General features: G+C 42.7%; 1 protein-coding gene across 9 annotated transcripts in view; it reads right to left on the minus strand.

The window, feature by feature from the left end:
• Window positions 1-6,423: 6,423 nt before the first annotated feature.
• The window catches only part of ARPP21 (cAMP regulated phosphoprotein 21), a 333,260-nt gene continuing 314,916 nt past the window's right edge, over window positions 6,424-24,767 (minus strand). For all 9 annotated transcript variants that reach the window (XM_061586883.1, XM_061586882.1, XM_061586885.1 and 6 more), the window contains 2 exons: window positions 9,337-9,485; window positions 6,424-7,121 (listed from right to left, as the gene is read on the minus strand). In XM_061586883.1, the coding sequence (XP_061442867.1) occupies window positions 6,864-7,121; window positions 9,337-9,485 (407 nt within the window). In that variant the 3' untranslated portion in view covers window positions 6,424-6,863. The remainder of the gene's footprint in view (window positions 7,122-9,336; window positions 9,486-24,767) is intronic.

Consider the following 24,767-nt stretch of genomic DNA (forward strand, 5'->3'; position numbering starts at 1 on the left):
GGAATTTGAGCTCTGTGAGGGAAATAACGGTCTCCTAAGAACTCTCAACACCCTTCACAAACTACACTTCCCAGATTTGGGGGGGAAGCCATGACTGTTTAAAGTGGAATAAATGTTTGGTGTGGATATGGCCTTGGTGATTGTGGGATGGTGCCTTATGTGTGAGAAGATGTCTTACATGTGTACCAATATATATGTAGAGCTTATCTGTCAATGGGGGATTCTGAGCCAGTTAGGCAGGGCTACCATGTGCTTTTAATACATACAGTAGTTCTTTTGAACTTTCCTAATATGAGAAGAACTTAGCAGAAGATTCTGAACACGTTGTGTGGAAAGAGCTGAGTAGAACTACCTATAGCAACCTGATGGAGACAAAGTTGGCACGACAACATCATTTATGGAGCTTTGGCGACAGGCCACACAGAAACTATGTTTGGACAGGGTGAGCAGGAAAGAATGCCGGATTCTTACATCAACATTTATAAGCAAAGCTGATACAGAGCCAGGTGGCATTCCTGCCTTCTTGTCAGTGGCATTATTTTAGAACATTGACTCCAGATTTGGGATTGTCAAGCTTTGCTCCCACAGTTTCTCTCTCTCTCTGCCCTGAACAATTGTGCCTTTCATGCCTCTGTTCACACTTTCTGTCCTGACTGGCTGGCATTTTCACTGGGATGAAAGCACATTGCTGACACACCAAAACTAATGGTTTGTCACAGCTGCCCTTCTGGCTCTTCCCACCCTGCCTGATCTCTTGGCTGCTCCTTCTGATGCTTTCTTATTCTTGTGGAACAGAGAGCTCGAAGAGATATGCATGGGAGAAAATTCTCCCACAGATTCTAGGGCCTTTAGAGCAGCCTTTCCCAACTTTTGGGTCCCCAGATGTTGCTGGACTACAACTCCCATCAGCTCCAGCCAGCATAGCTGATGGTCAGGAATTACGGAAACTGTAGTCTAGCAACATCTGGAGACCCAAAGGTTGGAAACAGCTGTATTAGAGCATTTGAATGTTGAAACCAGAACCTTGAACTGGACCTGGAAACTGATTGGCAGCTAGTGAAGGTGGTGAAAATTAGGGTGATCTACAGTGCTGTTAAAAAGTATTTTTCCCCTGTCTGATTTTCCGTGTTGTTGCATATTTTTGGCACTGAATGTTGTCAGATCTTGAACCAAAACTTGATATTGGAGAAAAGGGAACCTGGGTGAACAAACAACACAGAATTTTGATACATATTTCATTTATATATTAAAGAAAATTAAGCAACACCCAATGCCCCCATGTGAAAAAGTAATTGCCCTCTTAGACTCAAAACCTGGTTACGCCACCTTTAGCAGCAATGACTGCAACCGAATGCTTCCTGCAGTTCCTGATCAGTCTCTCACAGCGCTGCGGTGGACTTTTGGCCCACTCTTCCATGCAGAACTGCTTTAACTCAGTGACATTTGTGGGTTTTCGAGCATGAACTGCTCCGTGCAGGTCCTGCCACAACATCTCAATGGGGTTTAGGTCTGGACTTTGACTAGGCCATTCCAAAACTTTAAATTTCTTGTTCCTCAACCATTCTGATGTAGATTTGCATGTGGGTTTCGGATCATTGTCTTGCTGCATGACCCAGCTGTGCTTCAGCTTCAGCTGACGGACAGATGGCCTGACATTCTCTGAGACAAAGCAGAATTCATGGTTCCTTCAGTGATGGCAAGTCATCCAGGTCCGGATGCAGCAAAGCATCCCCAAACCACGTCTCTGCCACCACCAGGCTTGGCAGCCCAATGCAAAGTGCATTACAGTAGTCTAGGTGAGAGCCTTGCCATCCCATGAAGGATGCTTGCAAGGTCTTGCCTCAGACCACGTATGGGGAACCTTTGCCCCTTCAGATGTTGCTGAACTACAATTTCATCTGGAGGGCCAAATGTTTCTCACACCTGGCTTTTGCAGTAAGGCTGTTTTATATTTTTGTAAGCTGTCATGCCATCATACATGAGGGTGGAGTGGGTCAGCAGGACAATGAGTGAGCATGTGACCAAACATCAAAGGGGTGGATAGAGAGCAAGCAGGGGGGAAGCAGGCATTAGGATGGGCAAGTGAGTGACTGAGTAAGTGAGCAAGTGAGAGAGCAAGCAGGTGGGCAAGCATTGGGGCGGGTGAGCGAGCGGATAGGCAGGCCAGTGTAGGGGGGTGAGCAGGTGGGCAAGAGAATGGCAGAGCAGGTAGGCAAGCAAGTGGGTGGCAGCAGCGACAATACATAGGTAAGCATTTGAGTTAGGGCAGCAGGAGGCCAATAAGTGCCCTAAATAGGACAGCAGTGAGTGCCTGGGGGCTGTTTTGGGAGTTTCTGGGAGCCCCTGGAGCAGGAGATTGGGAGTTCCTGTGTGTGTTTGTGTGTGAGGGGTGGTGGTGTGCAAAGTGCACAGGGGCAAAACTCCTGTGTGCATGTGAATGAATTTTGGAAACATGGCCGGGTGAGAAAATACCAAATACCATCTTTGCCCTCTCAAACGGAATCAGCTTAATGAAAATGTAAGTCAATACATTTGGAAATTGCCCGTCTCTTATTCTGATCTCTCCCATGAGACTGTGATTGTGGAAATACTGCAAACTAAGAAGCAGATTCTGCCTGTTTTATGGCTGTTGCAATTTACTCTACATAGAAAAACAAAAACAACACAGTAATACAAATTTTGGTGACTGTAGACCTCGCCAAATATCCTGAGGGGAAGAACCGTATCTGAGAGGGGTTTTTAAAAGTGGACCTCAGGAGACTTATTTAGTATAGCTCAATGTGGATTATTTATATATTGTAGAGTGTTTAGCTCTGTTATCGCGTTGCCCTCAGCTTTTTTCACTCTTTTATTGCCCTGGAATGGAAGGTTTTATGCTGGCTTTGCAGTTTAAAAGGGGCTATTTCTACCTCCAGTTTTTAAGTTCCATAAACTAATCTCTCCACACACCCTAACTGGCAAGTGCAATGTTACATCATAAAGAGAGGTTTAGGGATTAGAGACTGAGCAGACATAGGCATAACTCTGAAAAATAGTAAGTCTTGATGAACCAATGTGTTGGGCAAAAGCTTTAAGAAAGAAATTAAAGAATTGAGTAATAATCTCCTTGTGTGAAAATATGGGGAAAATGCCACTCTGCTTTCTAATTCAGGTCCAAACTACCTATTACATGCAAGCTGGAGCAGACTTGGAGTGGGGCGTGTACACTTTAACCTTTTCCTGCCCACTGCTTCTATGCTTCAAGTTCCTCCACCCTCCAGCAGCTTCCCCACCTCCAGCAGCGTTTCAGATCTATGCTTGTGTTTGAAACCATGCATCTCTCTGTGCGAAATGCACAAAGCAATTTGGAGCAAAGAATCAGTGGGTGGAGAAAATGTTAAACACCCTTTTGCCACTTCTGCACTTGCCAGGCTTGGATTATGAACTTGGTTAGGTCATAGGAAGAGGTTGGAGACTCACAGAAAGGGGGAAGAGGGCTTGCAGATGGATGGATGGCAGTAAGGGGTGATTGCAAGATGGATCAGACCCTATCCAGGTTAATTTGAACTTTTAGGAAAAGGCCCAGTTTATTCCAAGCCAATTCAAAGTTAAAGGTTGTGTGGGTTTGCCTATGAATGCTTCACAGCTGTTCTACCTCCCCACATCTCTGATGCTAATTCAGCACTGTTTGGGGGACTTGTTTTTCCTTCTTGACATCATTGATTTTGCAAGGCAGGTTTTCAACCAAATAATGTTTTTGAAAATGCATATATTTGGCAACAGTGTTCATAAAATGCATATGTTAGTGAAAATAACTTACAAAAATAATTATATTAGGGGGAGATTGCTTGCAGAAAAGTATATATTAGATAAAACCGTATAAAATATGTATATTAGATGAAATTCACACTGAAACACTGATTTTTCATGAAGATTTTTTAAAAAAACAAATCAGAGACTGCTGCAGAAATGGAAAGAAATTAATTTAAGATGGAAAAACAAGAAACCAATTGGATAGATTTGTCCATACACATAAAAGCACACAATACTCCATAATTTTTCTGAACCTATTAACAAAGTATGAATCTACACGGTGGACAGCCAGACAAATCAGTAGCTTAACTGGAGCTGTGCTACATTCTTTGGGAATGAAAAAACATGTTTTTGTGGGTTTGGAAAGACCCTTTCATTTGAAGGCACATATTTTTTCATGCCAGTCCATTCTCTCCTCTCTACAGGACCAGAGGTCTGAGGCAATGGGGTCCCGCCTCTCTTCCCATTCCTGCCTTTTCTGGAGCTGCAACAGGACTTCTGAGGGAATGTGTGAGCTGCACCGAGCTGCCAGACAGTTGTTGGTAGGCATTCAGAACCAGTTCCCAGGCAGACTCCCAAAGCATGGAGCCAGAGGTAATCACTCTGATTCTCCCCTTCCCCTGGGATGGCTCTGCTTTCAGCAACAGGGACAATTTCTGCAAACATGCTATTTCCAGTCCCCCATAACTACTGAAAAGTTACTTTTTAACAGGCACAAAATGTGTGTGCAAATTACCCCTCTAATTTCTGCTCAACTCTATTATTGCAGCTTTTAAGAGAAAAACATCCTGGGCGGATTAGTATGTTTGTTGTTAATATTATTAAATTTATTACCCAATATTCATCTTGATTTAGGAGGAAGTTGCCACTTGCTGCACCATCTAAGGCAGCAAAATGTCTTTGGACAAGCCTGGTGTTGTGTCAATGACATAGAAGAATTCTTATTTATCTAAATTAATGTTACCATTGCCAGCTGGCCCTGTATATCTTCTTACCTGGGAATAACCCATATTCAACTCAGTGGGATTGGCTTCTTTGTAGACATGTACTGTCACTATGAAGCAGCTGCTTGCCAAAGGCCAGTCTCAGAGCTTCATGGCAGAGCAGGAAACTGATCTGGGTTCACTCCCATCCAAACCCCAGACTTGTCCCTCTACAATCACTGAACCCCTGCCCAATCACATATCCTTTTTTAAACATGGGGGATGTGAAGGAACAAAGTAATCTCACCTGCTACTTTTCTTTCAAATTATTGTTTCTCACTTATGAGTTGCAGCAGACAATGTGCCTGTGCAGGAGGTATGTGTGCACTGAGGACTACAACCACATTCTCTTTCCTCCTGTGCTGTTGTTTACTCTGCCAGGAGCTAAGTCTTTGCTATGAATTATATTTGCAACTTGAATTGTCATTGCCATGGCAGGTTTCTCACTCCCCACACTCCCAGGCATAGCAACAAGCATTGCTCACTGTGTCATCAGGTTTTATCAGACGGTGCAGTGGTTCCAAACTTTCTCCTTTCAGAGGAACCTGAAGGGATTTTCTGTCGAGGAATCCATGCATGTTGCAGAAGATTATGGAGCAGGTTCTGGGTGTCTGGTCTGTACATGTGGAATGCTGGCTAGGGCTATTGGACCTCATAGTTGCTCTGCATTAACTGAGAACATCCAACTTTCTTCTGCAACTGTGATTTCAGAGAAGGGTAGAGACATACTTACTGTTCCAGTGCGTCTCCACCTCTCTTTTCTGAAAATGGGGGCACATGCTGCTAGTCAAACCCTGCCCCTTTTTATTGTAAAACCTGGTGGGATCCGCTAGAGTGCATTTAAAAAAAATGCTTCAAAGAGATTTTGCAACTGATTGCAGATCAACTCATTCCCCCTCCAGGTGTGGCCAATGGAAACACTTTGCTGTGGGTGACTAGTGTGCTCACAGCCTAACACTGTAGCCTTGCCTTCTCTTCTCCCCCCCACCTTTTTTTTTGTATAGAGGAACTTCAATAATTTGATCTACCTGCAGTCTAAAATAGCACAGTCGAGGCACAGCCTTTACCACCTCATCTGCTTTTTGTGAGAACTAGGTCTATATAACATATATCTGTCTCAGAACTGGTAGACATGATTGAAAGGAAACGAGAAGCAGAATACTGAGTGACTTTTCTCCTGTGCTGGTACTGTTAAGTTCTTGCATGAGATTTCTTTAGGTACAGGCATCCCTCCCGAGAATCCTGAAAAGAGTGTGCCTTTCAAAATTAACATGAGAAGCAGTACTGGCAGCATCTGTGCATTTGTTCCATAATACCAAGGAATCCCTTGTTTGTCTTTAAATCCCATATCAATGAAATTTTATCAACAAAATAATAGTAAGGCATTTTACTGACTGGCTTCTTGATTAGCTAGAAATATGAAATACAACCATATGAAAAGGCCTGAAAGAAAGAAAGAAAGAAAGAAAGAAAGAAAGAAAGAAAGAAAGAAAGAAAGAAAGAAAGAAAGAAAGAAAGAAAGAAAGAAAGAAAGAAAGAAAGAAAGAACCAAACAGATAGTAGAAAGCTGACCTTTCTTCATGAGGTCAAGCAGCTTTATTGTGATTTGACACTACAATACAGTAGATATCCATAAAAAACTCTATAGTGTATATAAATTATTCCTTCCATTCATTATTTTTTTAAAAATGTCCATTACAACTTTGGTACAATGTGGTTTTATTATATATTTTTAAATACTTTTCGCTTCACAAACTCAACACAAAGTACAAAACTAATTTGAATTAGGGATATTATAATCTACACAGTGGTGTTCAGTGGTAGGAAAAAATCTTACCTCAATGATTTCATGTCACTAGCTAAGCTATAAAGGCATACCTAGCAGACATGACAAAAATATGCACCATTAACCAGCAAACAACTTATTACATTTTGTTGTTGTTGTTTTTACATATATCCAGCAGCACTGACTCTATGCCCTCAACCAATTACTCTTGTTGTGTTCCTCATTTTATTTGAAGGCCATGAGATAGTTGTCATAAAAAATGCACAGCTACCTTTAGATATTGGTACTAAGATTTCACAGTTTCAGTACTTGACCTGCCATCCAGTGTTGTTCATATTTGCACAGTTTGTTCTGCAGTTCGCAGAGATAACTGGAACATTATTAGAGGGACAGTGTGGGGCAATCAACCGGAGATTATTCTGCGGAGAAGGAGGTATGACATTACAGTAAACGGGCATTCCAGTGGCTGTAAGTGTTCCTTGACCTGATTGATTAGGTAGCATGATTGGCTGTTGATATGACTGCTGTGGCAGTCCTTGAGAACCCTGGGTCATTGGCACCTAAAAGACAAGAAGCAAATTAAAGTATGAACTAAAGTATGAAGAGGCTTATTGTGTTGGCATTGTGGCACAAAACCCAAGCTGCAAATGCAGAATTGCGTACACCTGTGATTTTAGTGCAGCTTTCAAATGTACAGTCAAAAATACTTTTTAATACCTCCATCTCAGTTATTTTGAACTTGAGAGGGATCCAGAAAAAAAAGCAGCACCCAGAGAAGTAAATCAAGTTCTGACTTTTTCTGACATTTAAATGATAAATACTATCCGAGATCCTAAATGGAGGTGCCTAACCTCCATTGCCTGATGCCCTTGTCTTTCTACTGGTTGCATAGATTGACATTATAAACAGCATGGTGAAATCCATTTAACTCTTTTGCCCACCACACAATAAAAAATTAAAAGAGGAGGCGCCAGAGGTTCGTATCTCAAATATAGCACAAGGGCAAGAAAGGTGTTTTATCTGATGGAACAAACCTCTGAAGCTACCAGTTGAAATGCAGAACGGAAAACTGGCATTGACAGAATAACTCTAAATAGACCTGATAAGATATCCAAATAAATGGTCCCTAAATGTTGGTATTAAAGCCACTAGTCAAACAAGTTCTTTTAAGATTTGAAAATTACAATTGGTTTCATTGGGCTCTAAACCAGTTTTAAATAAGGAGTAAAAAACAGGTTGTTTGCCTCCTTCCCTTTTTCAGAAAAGTTAGGATTTGGTCAAGTTAAAAAAGTGAAAATCGTTCATAACTGAATTAAACGTTGGTTTCTTTCTCTAATCCGTTTAGTGGCAAACATGAAGCTATATAGAAACAGTTACTGATTTTATTAACCATATTTTATTAATGATATTTTAATAGCTTTTTATATTCTTTTTGTGTATACTTTTTGTGTATACTTTTTGTGTATACTTTTGTGCATACAATTTTACTATTATTATCTCTTCTAATAACAGAAAAAAAACCACAGAGCAATTTGAATTCCATTTTTTTTTTTACTGGAAGGAACTTTATTAGAGTGGTGATGTCAAATTATTACTTTGACATATTGAACTTCAGATAACTGATGTGGGGGAACTGCCTGGACAGGTTCCAGGGTAGGTTTTGAACACTAAAGCTCACATTAATCCTCCATGTTTGCTGCACAGAGGTGACAAAGAGAACAGGTGGAGAAATCCAAATGAAGAAGGTAAGATACAGCATACAATCTTCCTTGCAGAGAAAGAATGACAGTTACTGCAGCAAGTGTACTGGGATCAGTCTTTGCTTTCCCATGCTTGTGAGGGATACTGGACTATGGAATAAATGTAAGCAGTGAGGCTTAAAGGGAGACACCGTCCCCACAGTGCTTTTGATGCTTTTAATATACCAGCAATGGAGACTGTGACAATATCATTAGATAAAATGTGCCTCCTTTGATATCCTCATCTAGTCTTGATGGAGGTCCTCTGGGCTAAAACAGTTCCATATATATTGTTTTGACTTTGTGGTCAAGCATGATTTTGCATGATGGAAAACTTGCTTTTTGAAGCCAGAGATGAGCATCATGACTACATGTGGATTCCTTACTCCTCCCTTACACACTGGCTTCAGTACAGAGATCCTGATTTAGATTAAGCCAGAACGCCAGGTGCAGTCCTGGTTTATTAACTGACATTAAACCAGAGTTTAATGGTTTGGATATAATGGGGAATTCTGGCTCAGTGCAAGCTGGGATCCTTGCACTGAAGCTGGCACACAACAGAAGGAAAGGAGGGGTTAGGGAGGGGCATGCAGCCCTGGCTTAATAACCCTAGTCAGTCTTTGTGTTGTATCATAAACCCACGCTCTGCTTCACTGTCAGACTTTTTGCAGAGGAAGTAAAATGCTAATACAATGTTATATTAAGTTTGTTTACCTTACATCAGCAATATGTTACTAGAGGGATGCAGTGAAAGCCATGGGTTAGCAGCACCCCTGTATCTCTCACTATAATGTATATTGCTTCCTCCCAGGAAGCAGATGGGTTACAGTACTCTGAGAGGGCCAGAGATCTCCAATAAAGAATTATTGATACTACCACAAAACTACAATTCTCAGGCTCTTTCTGCTGTAACTGTTAAATTCAATTTCTAGCCAAAATACATATATAAATGTGGACTTCCTATGGCATGGTAGTGCCTTTTATTTTGGCAATATACAATTCCAAAATGAAGACATTCCATATAGTTGCTTGGTACCTGATACGACGATATGGCGGGGTACTGAACCATCATGCCTTGCACCTGATTTCCCTGTTGATTATTCATTAGGTTCTGACTTTGGGGAGGCTGTAGCATTCCCATGAGTCCTTGGAACCCTTGTTGATTAGGCAAGACAGACTGGTAACCTGGAAAAAAACACAATACTTGGCTTCAGATATTAACTGCACTTTGGAAAATCCAGTGCTCTTTCAGAAAGTGGGCTTTCATACCTCTTTCTCAGGTCCTGTAATATTTGAAACGGGAGAAAAACAGGCATCAGCCAAAGACAATTCAGCAGCAAGTATACTTTTTTTTTTTTTTGCTTTTTGGGCCTCCTTCCTACTTTATGGAAGGCTCATAAAATACAAGTTCTCTCTATATTAAATGAAAGAAGGCATTGTTCTAGGACAGGAGGTGCAGTTACCTAGGGAAATGTATCTGGATCACAGTTTTGTTTTTGATTTCATCTTTGTGCATTATATTATGTATGCTATGATGATTTGTTGTATATTTTGTGTTTGCTTAAACGTTTATTGTTTGAGATGCGCTTTTGTAAAATGAGAAGCATAAACGGAAAGAATGACAGAGATAAAGAAAATGATTAGGCACAAAAACACAGAAGAGGTGGAGTGACACTTCTGTTCTGTCTATGGACTTTTCAATAGAACTGTCAATCAGGGCAATATTATTTTGGGGGGGAAAGTGACCTTACAACATCAATCAGAGAGACATTTTTAATATGAAGCAATCCAGTACTCCTGGCCAGATGTGCTGTACATGCACAAGTCTTCAGAGCAAGTTATTAGCTCTCAATGGAGTGACATTTGCAGTGATTTTGTTTACTTTCTATTTCCTTGCACAATCGAGAGATACCTAGCTGATGATCTCTGAGTCATGGAGTATATTGAAAAACAAACTACTCATGAATAGAAATTGGGCTGCTAGGACACTCATATACTTTCACATGGAAATAACATACTATTTGCTTGCTGAAGAAACTCTTATTTACCTGAAGTGAGTTTATTCTTTGAGTGCCACCACAAAGTTGATAGAATGGCACCGTGCATAATTGAAAATTCACTAATAGGCAAAAAACATTGAGGTTTAAGAATGTACCTATAGCCCACAGATATTTCTATCAAACTTTAAAGCAGGGAAATTGGGCAGCTATAGTGAATGCACCAGGGAAGCAGGAGATCTGACCTCCTCTCTGAGATATTGAACTGCCCTACACATTTGTAAAAATGCAAACACAATTTGGGTTGGTCTTTCACAGTCCAATCCACTTGCTGTGTCGCTTGGAAGAATTTGGTAACATGTGCCTCTGAGCATATTGTGAGTGGTGGCAACACCTGCCATCTCCAAAGATGGAGGATCACATTTTTGTTCATTTCTTGGTGTTCTTCTTACTTTGCTTCTCTTCTGTGTTACTAATGCTTCTACACCTAGAAAATTATATTTCTCTCATTATTCATTGTAGAAATCTGTGTCAAATTTATTTTTATTAATTTCAAAGCCTTTTTATTGGTCAATGTCATATCATGGTGAAGACAGTCTTTTGAGTTTCAAATTGGAGGTTATGTTCTATTTCTATTTGGAGTGCATTAACAGTTGAATCTGAAACTACAGTTTGATGTAAAATCAGACTGATTACAATATGTTGCTACTTCAGCAATGACTCTAGCTGTTGGCAAAAACAAAGTTGGCCTGCCAAAGATGCATGTTTTCAGCCTGCTATGCTTACACTACTCCACTTAAGGAGTTTTAAACGGTCAATTTAAAAACATAGAGAATTTTGCTATTATTTTTTTCCAATTATTCAGTTCATTTATATACCACATTTTCCACAAATACATATGTGCTCAAAGCGATTCACACAAACAAACAGTCCAAATGCTGTAGCACAATAATATATAATAAAAGGTATAAGCACTATTATATAAAGCTAAAACAAAAATATTTAAAAACTAACCCCCAAGCTGATATAAAAATCTCTTCTATCTCCCTGACCCTTGTGGCTAAACCCAAACGGCCAAAAAGTCTTGTGAAAGAAGCTGCATTTGAAGGCTTCCAGGGCTGGAGGATGGGGTAAGGCAGGTGGAAATAGCCCTCCCCTGATGACAAACATCTCTCTCCTCTCATGCTAGAATATATTTCACCTCCCACTGTTTTATCTTGTGCAAACTGAGACACTCCTCATGTTCATTGGAAACTATTCTGCAGAACAGTCAGTGCCAGTATTCCACAATTGTTTTTGGAGCTTTTTTTCAGTGTTGCAAAGTGTTGCTGTACTTCACATATTCACAGAAACAGAAGCAAATGAAAATGATTTACTATAGGAAACGTCACTAAAATGGCCAAGTAAACCAAATATATGTAAAGTGACTATCTGAACTATATCAACTGTTTTAATATTGTTACGTCCTCTCTGCTAACACAAGATCAGCACAGCACATGTCATGATTCTATTAGCTGGGCTGATTGCAGGTGTTGCCACCACTCACCATATGGTCAGAGGCACATGTTACCAAATTCTTCCAAGCTACACAGCAAGTGGATTGGACTGTGAAAGACCAACCCAAATTATGTTTGCATTTTTACAAATTTCAAGGGCGGTACAATATCTCAGAGAGGGGGTCAGGCCTCCTGCTCCCTTGGCGCATTCACTGTAGTTGCCCAATTTCCCTCCTTTTAAAATTTGATAAAGCTTTGATAAAGTTTGAGAGAAATACCTGTGGGCTATAGGTACATTCTTAAACTGCAAGGTTTTTTGCCTCTGCTTTTTAATCCGGGAGGTAAGAAATGGGATCCTGTCCAAGTTTGCTGAGAATGGATTTATCATTTCCATGCTTATTGAGTTCAGTGGGATTTACTCCCCTGCAATCATGCTTAGGATAGGTGAAACTGACCACAGGGGATGGGGAGGGGAGCAGACAGGAGGGGGGAGGCTTATAGAGTTCAATGGTATTTACTTCCATGCAATCATGCTTAAGATAGGTAAAACTGACCATGGGGAGGAGGAAAGGGAGGGGGGAGGGGGAAGGAGGGGATTGGAAGGGGTTGGGGATGGTGTTGAGCCCAGGGGTGTTGAGCTCAGCCTCTCTCCTGAGGATCAAGGAGGGGGAAGGCATGAGTTGCAGGCGCCTCAGCTGTCAGCGGGCATGGATGATCCAGCTATTGTTGAGTCTAGCCCAGACCTTGAGGAAGAGAGCGAGCTAGCCGCCCCGCCAGTTCCCATGGATGGCCCTGCCCCTCAATGGGACAGCGCTCAGCCTTCAAGCACCCCCACAGAGCCGTTAGGGGAGGATTCCAAAAGAGCAGTAACTCCTCCTGTGCCAAGCAGTATCCTAGAGACGCCCGACGCTTCCCAGCCCTCTGCTTCCCCGCCTGCAGATGAGAACCCTGTTCTGTCAGATGAGCCCGTGGAGGCTCGCCCCCCTTCACCGTGCTCACGACGTAGGGAGAAGCGGACACGGCAGAGCGCGTGTGTGCGAAGGAGTGAGAGATTATGCTCCAAGACCTCTCCTATTTAAGACTGGCGCGCTGTGAATGGGGCGTTGAGTCAACTTTCATCATACGTTGCAGAGCATGTCTAGAGGGTAGTTAGGGACTTGTAGTGAGTTAGCATAAGGTCTTTTCCATGAGGCGCTCAGCCTTTGGTGTATCCATTATTATTATTATTATTATTATTATTATTATTATTATTATTATTATTATTATTATTATTATTATTATTATTATTATTATTATTTATTAAATTTATTAGTCGCCCATCTGGCTGGTTGTCCAGCCACTCTGGGTGACGTACAAGATAAAACAATACATTAAAACGTTAAAATTTAAAACCATAACAGTAAAAACCTAACCCACCCCAAAAGCCTGCCTGAAGAGCCAGGTCTTCAAGGCCCGGCGGAAGCTCATCATAGAAGGGGCATGGCGGAGATCATTTGGGAGAGAGTTCCACAGGGTGGGGGCCACTATTGAAAAAGCCCTCTCTCTAGTCCTCACCAGTCTAGCTGTTTTAACCGGTGGGATCGAGAGAAGGTCTTCTGAGGCTGATCTTGTTGAGCGGCATCCCTGACGATGCTGGAGGCGCTCCTTCAGATAGACTGGACCGAGACTGTATAGGGATTTAAAGGTCAAAACCAACACCTTGAATTGGGACCGGCAACTAACTGGTAACCAGTGCAACTCTTTCAGCACTGGAGTTATGTGATCTCGCCGGCGGCTGCATTTAATCAGGCACGCCGCTGCGTTCTGAACCAGTTGCAGCTTCCGGACCGTTTTCAAGGGTAACCCCACGTAGAGCGCATTACAGTAGTCTAGGCGAGAAGTGACCAGGGCATGTACTACCGGTGGGAGCAGATGGTTGGGAAGGTAGGGGTGCAGCCTCCGTATCAGATGGAGTTGATACAGCACCGCCCGGCTCACAGCCGAGACTTGAGCCTCCATGGTCAGCTGGGAGTCAAGAATGACCCCCAGGCTGCGGACCTGGTCTTTCAGGGGCAATCATACCCCATTGAGCACCAGGTCCACATCCCCCAGCCTTCCCTTGTCTCCCACAAACAGTACCTCGGTTTTGTCAGGGTTCAGCTTCAGCTTATTCCTTCCCATCCAGCCACTCACCGACTCTAGGCACTTGGACAGGGTTTCTACAGCCAACCTCGGTGAAGATTTAAATGAGAGATAGACCTGCGTGTCATCCGCATACTGATGACATTGCAGCCCAAATCTCCTGATGATTGCCCCCAGCGGCTTTATATAGATGTTGAACAGCATCAGGGAGAGGATGGAACCCTGTGGCACCCCACAAGTGAGAGGCCAAGGATCCGAAACCTCATCCTCCAATGCCACTCTTTGGTACCTACCAGAGAGGAAGGAATGGAACCACTGCAATACAGTGCCCTCCATGCCTAACCTCTTCAGGCGGTCCAGGAGGATAACGTGGTCAACGGTATCGAAAGTCGCTGAGAGATCAAGGAGGGCATTCGCCCCTATCCCACGCCCTCGTCATATCATCTACCAAGGCGACCAAGGCTGTTTCAATCCCATGTCCAGGCCTGAAGCCCGATTGAAATGGATCCAGATAACCCGCTTCCTCCAAGTGCGCTTGCAATTATGTTAATAAAGCAAGAGTTCCTTGCACCCTTGTCTCCGACTCATGGTTTCCGCTCTGAACCAGACAGATGGGGAGGGAGGGTCAAAGGAAGGGGGAGGGAAGAGGCAAGAGGGATGGTATAGGAGGGAGGAGAAGGGAGGGTGGGTTTGATTGTTTGCATACTTTTTGAGTTCAATGGGATTTATTTCTGTGCAATCATGTTTGAAAATGGAAATGGACTGCTTTCAAGTCAATCCTGACTTATGTAGACCCTATGAATAGGGTTTTCATGGTAAACGGTATTCAGAGGTGGTTTTACCATTGCCTTCCTCTGAGGCTGAGAGGCAGTGACTTTCCTTGCAAATGATCAAACCTGCCCTCCCCTCCCCCTCCCTTTGCCCCCTCCAATATGGTCCTTCCCCCTTCCCCTCCTCCTCTCCCATGGTCAGTTTTTCCTATCCTAACCATGACTGCATAGGAGTAAATCCCATTGAACTCAATAAGCATGCAAATGATCAGACCTGATTTTTCCCCTCCTGCCCCTCCTCTACCTTACTCCTCCCCTCCTCTTGCTTCTTCCTCCTCCCCTGCCCACTCCAGCCCTCCCTCCCTCCCCCCTGGTCAGTTTTACCCATCCTAAGCATGATTGCACGGGAGTAAATTGCACTGAATTCAACAAACATGCAAATTATTAAACCTGTCCTTCTCCCCTCCCCATCCTGCCTGCTCCCATCCCAGTCCTGCCCTCTGTGTTTCCTCTCCTCATTCCCTGTGGTCAGTTTCACCTATCCTAAGTATGATTGCAGGGGAGTAAATCCCACTGAACTCAATAAGCATGGAAATGATCAATCCATTCTCAGCAAACTTGGACAGGATCCCATTTCTTACCTCCCGGATTAAAAAGCAGGGAAATTCACTAATAGGCAAAAAACCTTGCAGTTTAAGAATGTACCTATAGCCCACAGCTATTTCTATCAAACTTTAAAAAGCAGGGAAATTGGGCAGCTATAGTGAATGCACCGGGGAGCAGGAGACCTGACCTCCTCTCTGAGATATTGGACTGTCCTACAAATTTGTCAGAATGCAAACACAATTTGGGTTGGTCTTTCACAGTCCTGTGTAGCTTGGAAGAATTTGGTAACATGTGCCTCTGAGCATATGGTGAGTGGTGGCAACACCCGCAATCAGCCCAAATAATAGAAAGAAGACATGTGCTGTGCTGATCTTGTTTTAGCAGGGAGGAAGCAACATTATTGAGACAGTTGATACAGTTCAGATGGTCACTTTAAATATGTCTGATTTACTTTGCAATTTTAGTGAAGTTTCCTATAAGAAATCATTTTCTTTTGTTTCTATTTCTGTGAATATGTGAAGTAGAGCACTAAAAAAACTCCAAACATAATTGTGGAATAATGGCACTATTCTGCAAAATAGTCTCCAGTGGACCTCAGAAGTATCTCAATTTGCACAAGATAAGACAGTGGAAGGTGAAATATATTCTAGCAAATTTCTAGGTGTGCTCTATGTTTTTAATTGACCGTGCCAACCTTGCCTTAAATGAAGTGGTTTAAACATAGGAGGCTGAAAACATGCATCCTCTTTTTTCCCACAGCTAAGAGTCATTGCTGAAGTAGCAACATATTGTAATCAGTCTGATTTTACATCAAACTGCAGTTTCAGATTCAACTGTTCAGATTCAACCCAAAATAGAAATAGAACATAACCTCCAGTTTGAAACACAAAAGGCTGTCTGCACCATCATATGACATTGACCAATAAAAAGGCTTTGAAATTAATAAAATAAATTTGACACAGATTTCTAGGATGAATGATGAGGGAAATAAATTTTTCTAGTTTAGATTCTCTGTAGAAACATTAGTAACACAGGAAAGAAGCAAAGTAAGAAGAACACCAACAAACATACAAAAATATAATTCTCTGTCTTTGGAGATGACAGGTGTTGCCACCACTCACCATATGCTCAGAGGCACATGTTACCAAATTCTTCCAAGCTACACAGCAAGTGGATTGGACTGTGAAAGACCAACCCAAATTGTGTTTGCATTCTGACAAATTTGTAGGGCAGTCCAATATCTCAGAGAGGAGGTCAGGTCTCCTGCTTACCTGGTGCATTCACTATAGCTGCCCAATTTCCCTGCTTTTTAAAGTTTGATGGAAATATCTGTGGGCTATAGGTACGTTCTTAAACCGCAAGGTTTTTTGCCTATTAGTGAATCATCATAATGTTTTGATTGTGACATACTGGAACAACGATGCTAGTGGTTACTTTGTATGAAGAATAATGTGGGATTGGATTATATGAGAGAATATAGGATAGTGTTTAGGAGATCCTGACTTCACATCTCAGCCTGGTAAACATTTAATTGAATCTTGAATATGTTTATTAATCCAACGACCATTGCAAACAATTAAACAAACATTAAAACCAGTTGCTCTATAAAATGCTAATCAGCAAGCATTTTAGCCCTAGTACCAATAACAGTGCTTAAAAATTTGGAGACATTTAAAATGACATAAGGACTACTACAGTTTAAACATATTTCCAAAAGAACTCTATCAGCTCAACCAGCAAACCATTCCAAAATGGGATGCAGCCTGTCCCTCGTATCCTTATAAAAATACAAAAGCTTGTGTACTATAGTCTCCACAGCACCAGAACCACATGGACACAGTCTCTGATCATGAGGAGTCCCTTGGAAGTATCTTTCCATCATCATAGAGGGCATGACATTAACCTAGCCTGAAAAAAAAATGCTTTCCTATACTTTCACACAAATAGTTTCCCAAAATAAAGGGCACATTCTTTGCTAGGGGAAACATTTAGTCCTGGGCCTATAGGGGAGCAGGAGCGGTTTGACAGGGCTATCATACTCTATCAATATCCAGAATTATCTGCTTGACCAAAAATTTAGTGTACAAATATTCAGCCTACACAGTTCTGTAATAGAAAGGCCAAATGAGATCTTTTGTGACAGAGCTTTTTTCCATAGAGAGATGTGTAAGTTCTTCAGTGTCAGATGACCTTACACTTCCACAGCTTCCCTGTATAGTAATCGGATCCAATAAAATAGAGCATGGCTCCAAGCCAGTTTGTTAGTGTGTAAAGGCCGACCTCCAGACTGAGAACTGAGCCAGCGATACATTTTGGGGCACCTAGGTTAGATTGCAGAGATAAGGACTGAAGCCATTTGATAGAGGAATGCAGGTCTGTGGCCCACATTGCAACTCCATAGAGAAGTTCTGAGATTAGTTTAGCCTTTAAAATCTCCACTGCAGCAGAAACAAATATGATGTGAGGGTGATCTGGCTATAATGTCTGTCACCCAATTGATCACTAGCATAAACATTTATTCTGAACATTTGTGTAACAAAATTTCTTATAGTGTCACTATGGCTGTGTTTGCATGTAATTTTTGGCTTACTGTGTCACGCAAACCAAGCTATTAACATAATGTTATATGTACAGCCCATTCCATGTACTTCTGTGCTGGCTGGCAAGGTTGCAAGGACCAGATCAGGATTAATTATGGTCTTTATTTATTTATTTATTGCATTTGTATACCGCCCCATAGCCAAAGTTCTCTGGGTGGTTTACAGCAATTAAAAATATTAAAAACAAATATACAAATTTAAAAGCACATTTTTAAAAAACAATCTAAAAACACATGCTAAAACGCCTCGGAGAAGAGGAAAATCTTGACCTGGTGCCAAAAATATAATAGTGTTGGCACCAAGCGCACTTTGTCAAACAAATCATTCCATAATTTGGGAGCCACCACTGAGAAGGCCCTCTCCCTTGTTGCCAGACTCCCAGCTTTCCTCGGAGTAGGCACCCGGAGGAGGGCATTGGATGTTGAGCGTAGTGTATGGGTGGGTTCGTGTCGGGAGAGATGTTTCATCAGGTATTGTGGTCCTAAGACGTGTAAGGCTTTATAGGTTAAAACCAGCACCTTGAATCGAGCTTAGATACAGGCAGCCAATGCAAGTGGGCCAGAATCGGTTTTATGTGTTCAAACTGTCTGGTCCCTCTTACTAATCTGGCTGCTGCATTTTGCACAAGCTGCAGTTTCCAAACCATCTTCAAAGGCAGCCCCATATAGTAATCTAATTGCAGTAATCTAACTTGGAGGTTACCAGAGCATGGACAACTGAAGCCAGGTTATTCCTGTCCAGATAGGGGCGGAGCTGGGCCACCAACCAAAGTTGGTAGAAGGCACTCCGTGTGACAGAGATGGTTCTAGGAGAACCCCCAACCTATGAACCTGCTCCTTCAGGGGGAGTGCAACTGCATCCAGGACAGGTTGGACATCCACCATCTGGTCAGAAGAACCACCCACTAGCAGCATCTCACTCTTGTCTGGATTGAGCCTCAGTTTATTAGCCCTCATCCAGTCCATTGTCGCAGCCAGACACTGGTTCAGCACATTGACAGCCTCACCTGAAGAAGATGAAAAGGAGAAATAGAGCTGTGCATCATCAGCATACTGATGGCAATGCACTCCAAAGCTCTGGAAGACCACACCCCAAGGTTTCATGTAGATGTTGAACAGCATGGGGGACAGAACTGACCCCTGCGGAACCCCATACTGGAGAATCCAGGGTGCCGAGCAATGTTCCCCAAGCACCACCTTCTTGAGCTGAGCCGCCAAGTAGGAGTGGAACCACCGCCATGCAGTCCCTCCCACTCCCAACTCAGCCAGCCTTCCCAGAAGGATACCATGGTCGATGGTATCGAAAGCCACTGAGAGATCAAGGAGAATCAACAGAGTCACACTCCCCCTGTCTCTCTCCCAACAGAGGTCATCATACAGGGCAACCAAGGTTGTTTCCATGCCAAAACCAGGCCTGAAACCCAACTGAAATGGATCCAGATAATTGGTCTCATCCATGTGGGTCTGGAGCTGGCCTGCCACCACTCATTCAATGACCTTGCCCAGGAATGGAATATTTGCCACCGGCCTAAAGTTATTAAGATTTTCTGGGTCTAGGGAGGGTCTCTTCAGGAGTGGTCTCACTATCGCCTCTTTCAGGCAGCCAGGGACCACAGCCTCTGGCAGAGAGGCATTAATCACTTCCCTGGCCCAGCCAGGCTGTTCCTGCTAGCTTTTATTAGCCAAGAAGGGCACGGATCCAGTACAGAAGTGGTTGAACAAACCTGTCCAAGGACCTTATCAAAGTCCTAAAGCTGTATCAATTGAAACTCATCCAAGAAATCGGGACAAGGCTGTGCTCTGGATACCCCACTTGATTTACCTGCTATAACTTTGGAGTCTAAGTTCTGGTGGATGCTAAAGATTTTATCCTGGAAGTGCCTAGCAAATTCATTACAGCGGGCCTCAGATGGTTCTACTATGTCCTTGGGGCCAACGTGTAATAGCCCCTGGACAATTTTGAAGAGCTCTGCTGGGCGGCAGATTGATGATTTGATAGTGGCAGCAAAATATTGTTTTTTTGCTGCCCTCACTGCCCCTAAATACAGCTTACCATTGGCACTTACCAGTGTGTAATTGCATCCACCAGTTCGTCTCCATCTGTCCCGTCCAGAGCCGGAAGGACAAGGCTGAAGCGTGGGTGCAAGTAAATCTCATTTTATTAGAGTAATGGATACATCAAAGGCATTGCACTTCATAGAAAACCCTGCGCTAACTCACTAGAATCCCTAACTACACTCTAGACATGCTCTGCAGTGTGTGAAGGAAGTTGACTCAACGACTCCCCACTGTAAGCGGCAAGCTTAAGAAGGGAACGTTTTTGAACGTAATCTCTGAGTCCTTCGTAATTCCTGTCTTTGCCCTGTACGTTTCTCGCGGCAGTGGGAGCAAGGGGACAAGGGGCGTGTTTCCAACGGCTCATCGGAAGACACCTGCTCCTGAGCAACAGGCTCAAGATCAGGGGGCTGTGCCACACTGGTATTCTCCTGGGAACTGCTTGGCAAGGGAGGAGCTGGCACTGTCTCTGGAGCCTCCCCCAACAAGTCTTCTGCATCAGCTGGGGGCGGCGCGCTCTGTTCCTCGGAGAGTGCGGTACCCATGGGAACTGGCTGGTGTGCAGGCTGACCCCCCTCCCGCAGGGTCCTGCTCAGACTCAACAATTCCCAACTCTGCTTCCTCTGGCAGCGGAGGTGCCTGAAACTCATGCCTCCCCCCTCCCTGTCCATTCTGGGTTAGCTGAGGCTCAACACCATCTTCACTCAAGCCACCTCCTATACTGTTTCATCGCTCTCAGCTCAGGAGTACACCATCGACCTGTTTGAGCTTTACACAGAAGAGGGTGTTCAGGAGCAATAATGTCAACTGCCCGGGCCATTTCTGTATTCCACAGGACAACCAGGGTTTTGACAGGAGCACCAGCCCTATCAGCCTGAAAACTCTCCAGAGCCCTTTGGAAACCATCTGGATCCATTAGTCTCTGGGGGTGGACCAACTTAATAGGTTCCCCACCCTTGCAGAAGGGAAAAGCCACTGTAAGTCTAAACTTCAGCAAGCAGTGATCTGTCCATAACAGAGAGACTGATGTAAGGCCCCCCACATTCAGATCACCATCTCCATGTCCAGTTGCAAAAACCAAGTCTAGAGTATACCCTGCTACATGTGTTGGGCCAATGGCATACTGGGACATTCCCATGATTGTCATGGAGACCATGAAATCCTGAGCCTCCCCAGATAAGGCGGCCTTCACTTTCAATTCAGAAGATGGTTTATTCCAGTATTCATTTAGCTGAGCCTTTTGCACACTGGGCTAAGTATTCCATAGATGTAGAAGAAAGATAAAGATGGAACTAGGCTGGTGCTGCACCAACTGCAGCCATACCAACACATTCTTTGCTTGTCATGAAGTAACTCACAGCTGCTATATTTGGGGTAGTAGTGAGGCAGAACTGGTTGTTCTGCATTTCCCGTCCAGCATGCCATTGTGGCTTCCTATTTTTAGGCAGCCCATCAGTATGATAAGAAAAAGAGAAGGGATCTACTGGATTAGAACAGGACAAAAATGGCTCGGGAGAATAAAACTTAATAACTGCATATACCTTTCAGGAAAAACTGGCAGTAGGGGAGGGCGAAAGCAGAACGATGTAATAATTTTTCCTTCATGCTTTCTCAATTGCTCATTAGCTTTCATACAACATAAAGAGTAATCCTTGAAAGCCTCTTTACTGTCCCAAGAGAACACACACACATGGCTTATTTTCCAAGTGCAGTACACATCAGATGAACCACCCTATTACTGCAAGGTCTGGGGCCTCTCTGCTGCAATTATATCATCCACCACGTTATCTCTGCTACAGCGGCAGGTTTTTTAAAAAAAAAATCAGGGCAAACATGAGACACATTGTTAAATGGCCAGAGGAATGAGCCATGCATGGATTTTCAACGAGCGCCTCCAAGGAAAAAGGGAGCATTGGATTTCCTGTGTAAATGGATGAGGCTGTCATCTTACTGAGGTAATTCTCTGAACTTTTATGAGCCGTATCACCATGCAGACAGTCAGACAATTTAAAACATTCCCAGAGGGAGAGCCGCTGTATGAAAGGCCCACCACTGTTTTAATTTCTTAATGAGCCTATGGTGCTTAAAAGATAAAGCACAGCCGTTGTACACCTCTGCCAGCCATGCAACCCAGGAGTGTAATTAAAGCAGGTTTGGCGCTTTAATTATCTCAGTCTAGATCCTTTTGCAAATAACATGTCTATTTTGGAAGGACCAACCCCCTTTTCTCCTCTAGATTTAGACTTGAAGGCAAATATGAGCCCCCAAACCCAGGCCTGCATTCTGCTTTCCTTTAAGATAAAGAGGATTTTAGTAGCCAAATTGCAGACTAGCAGACCAGCTCTGACTTTAGCCCTGGGATGGATTTTAAGGCTTTTAAATCTATTGGTGTAAATGTCTATATCAAAAAAGAGAAAATTTTCCCCCAAAACCTAAGCAGGTTAGGAAATGAAATTCCATTGTCAAGAGTAATTTACAGATTTTAGAATTTCATGTCACCATGGCCTTCAGAAACATCCCACAAGCACCAAAGTATTACAGTGGCTCAGTTTTCGTTCACTCGTAAATCATTTTGTACAAATGTGTTATATTAGTAAATTGGCTGCCAGGTACATGGGTTCCAGTGTTCTTTAAGATACAGGTGGACAAGCTTGCCTGACACATCCCCAACTATATTCCTAGTTCTCCTGCTTTTGAACAGGCTATGGACACTGTGAATAGGGACTTTCTCAGCCCAATTTATCAGCAAACTACCCAAATATTGCTTCAGAGAGATGCAATCCAGATTATGACATTGCCATTGGGATGATCCAAAACTGTAGTGTATAGGCACATTATAGCTATTATTTTGGGTCCTGACACTAGTAGCATGGTAAAACCCACTTACACTTGAATGTATTGCCTAGACAAAGAAAGGCACAAGGGGCATTCAGTGCTCAAAACATTGATGTAAACATTGGTTCTCTATGACGGGTGTGGGAAACCTCAGGCCTGGAGGCTGAATGTGCCCCTTCAGATCTGTCTATCTAGCCCACAAGCTCTCTCCAAGCCACACCCCTCAATGGGCCTGCTTCAGACCCTGAGTGTTTTTGCCTGCTGGGATGTGTCCTTGAATTCTGAGGATGTTTCTTGTTTGCTTTGATAGACAATAGAGAGAGGTGCATGAGTATGTGTAGAAACTACCCTAAAAGGTAACACATTCATTGCTCTGTCCAGCCTTGCCTCTTGCCCCACCCACCACTGGTCTGTGGCCCTCAAAAGATTTCCCAGAAGGTACTCTGGCCTTTGAACTAAAAAAGGTGCTCTGCTCTATGGCATCTCAAAGTATAGCCTACATATATGTGGTTGAGTAACACATTTAACTAGTTCATCTACTGATTAATGAAATTACAATGTAATCCTATACATGTTTATACCAATTGGGATTCTCCCCCACCCTTCCGTGTCATATCTTGTTCTATTGTAAGCCTGAGGACAAGGACTTTCTTTCATGATTTGTAACCTGCTCTGTGAACCTATTTTGGCTGAAGAGCAGGATCAAAAGCATTCTTTAAATAAATAATAAATAAATGGTTTACTCCCAAGTAAGTCGTGCAGGATTGCAGCCTTAATGCGTTTAGTCATAGCACAAAAGGTATTGTATGTCAGTGGATGACAACTTTGAGATTCCTGCTTGGCTGAAGATTCACTATTAGTCTTTGAGATACTCACTGCCTTTCAGTTTCTGTCGCTTAATGCTAACACAAGAATAATGAACCACTTAACAGTGTTGTGACTGTATGATTAAACAAGGTAAAGTTTGTGAAATGCTTAGCACACACTAGAAAATGTGTGTGTTAACATTATAGACATAAAACCTCACTTGATCTTGCAAGACTCTGTACTGCAAGTCTAAGAGATGTCTCAAATTCATTTTGCACGCCCTACACTGACAAAGAACTTCAATACCCTAATTGTCTCAAAGAGATAATAATATATACAATATGGTATTAATAAAAATACATACTCTACTGGAATATATAGTTTTAAACTGGTATGATTACTAAAATTGAAAAAGGTCTTGCGTAGTTTAGAGTGAAATGCATATTTGTACCACCACCACAAATCCAAATATTTATATTTTGGAAAAGATGGTTTTAAGAGATGTATCTATGGAGAAAAATATGAGTGGAGTTTGCTATTGTACATTTTTTAAAAATTGCCAATAGAAGCACTGAGAAATAATTCCAATATTGTGATTAAACCAGCAGACAAAGGAGGAGCTATAGTTAGGGGATTTGAAGGAAGCATTCAGACAAGTAAATGATTCTTCCTGCTATATGTATATTAATCATTATCCTACAAAAGACATCAGGGTTATTATTAAACTACTGGTACAAGAGGCAGAAGCTTTGGGTTGTATACATGTTAAGATGTACAGTTTCTACTAATTAATTAAGTAATATCCCGCCCTTCCTCCCAGTAGGAGAAATTAGATAATATGCTACAGTTCCAGTACAGTAGGGCCCCGCTTTCCAGCGTTCTGCTTTCCGGGGTTCCACTGATGCGGCGGCTTTCAATCAGGGGAAATTCCATTTTAAAGCCAATTTTGCCATTTTGCGGCATTTTGTGGCAGTTTTGCGTCATTTTCACACGACGCGACCCATTAAAGTCAATGGGTTCCGCTTTACGGCGGGGGCCTGGTCCCTAACCTGCCGTATAAGCGGGGCTCTACTGTATGTTATATATTCCCTAGGATCCATAAAGGAAGATTTCTTCGTCCAGGAATACCTATAGGATCAGATTTTGCAGACTGAAGAGACTTTCAAAAACTGAAGAGACTT

Source organism: Rhineura floridana, chromosome 10 (assembly GCF_030035675.1).
Source record: "Rhineura floridana isolate rRhiFlo1 chromosome 10, rRhiFlo1.hap2, whole genome shotgun sequence".
Taxonomy (NCBI): Eukaryota; Metazoa; Chordata; class Lepidosauria; order Squamata; family Rhineuridae; genus Rhineura; species Rhineura floridana.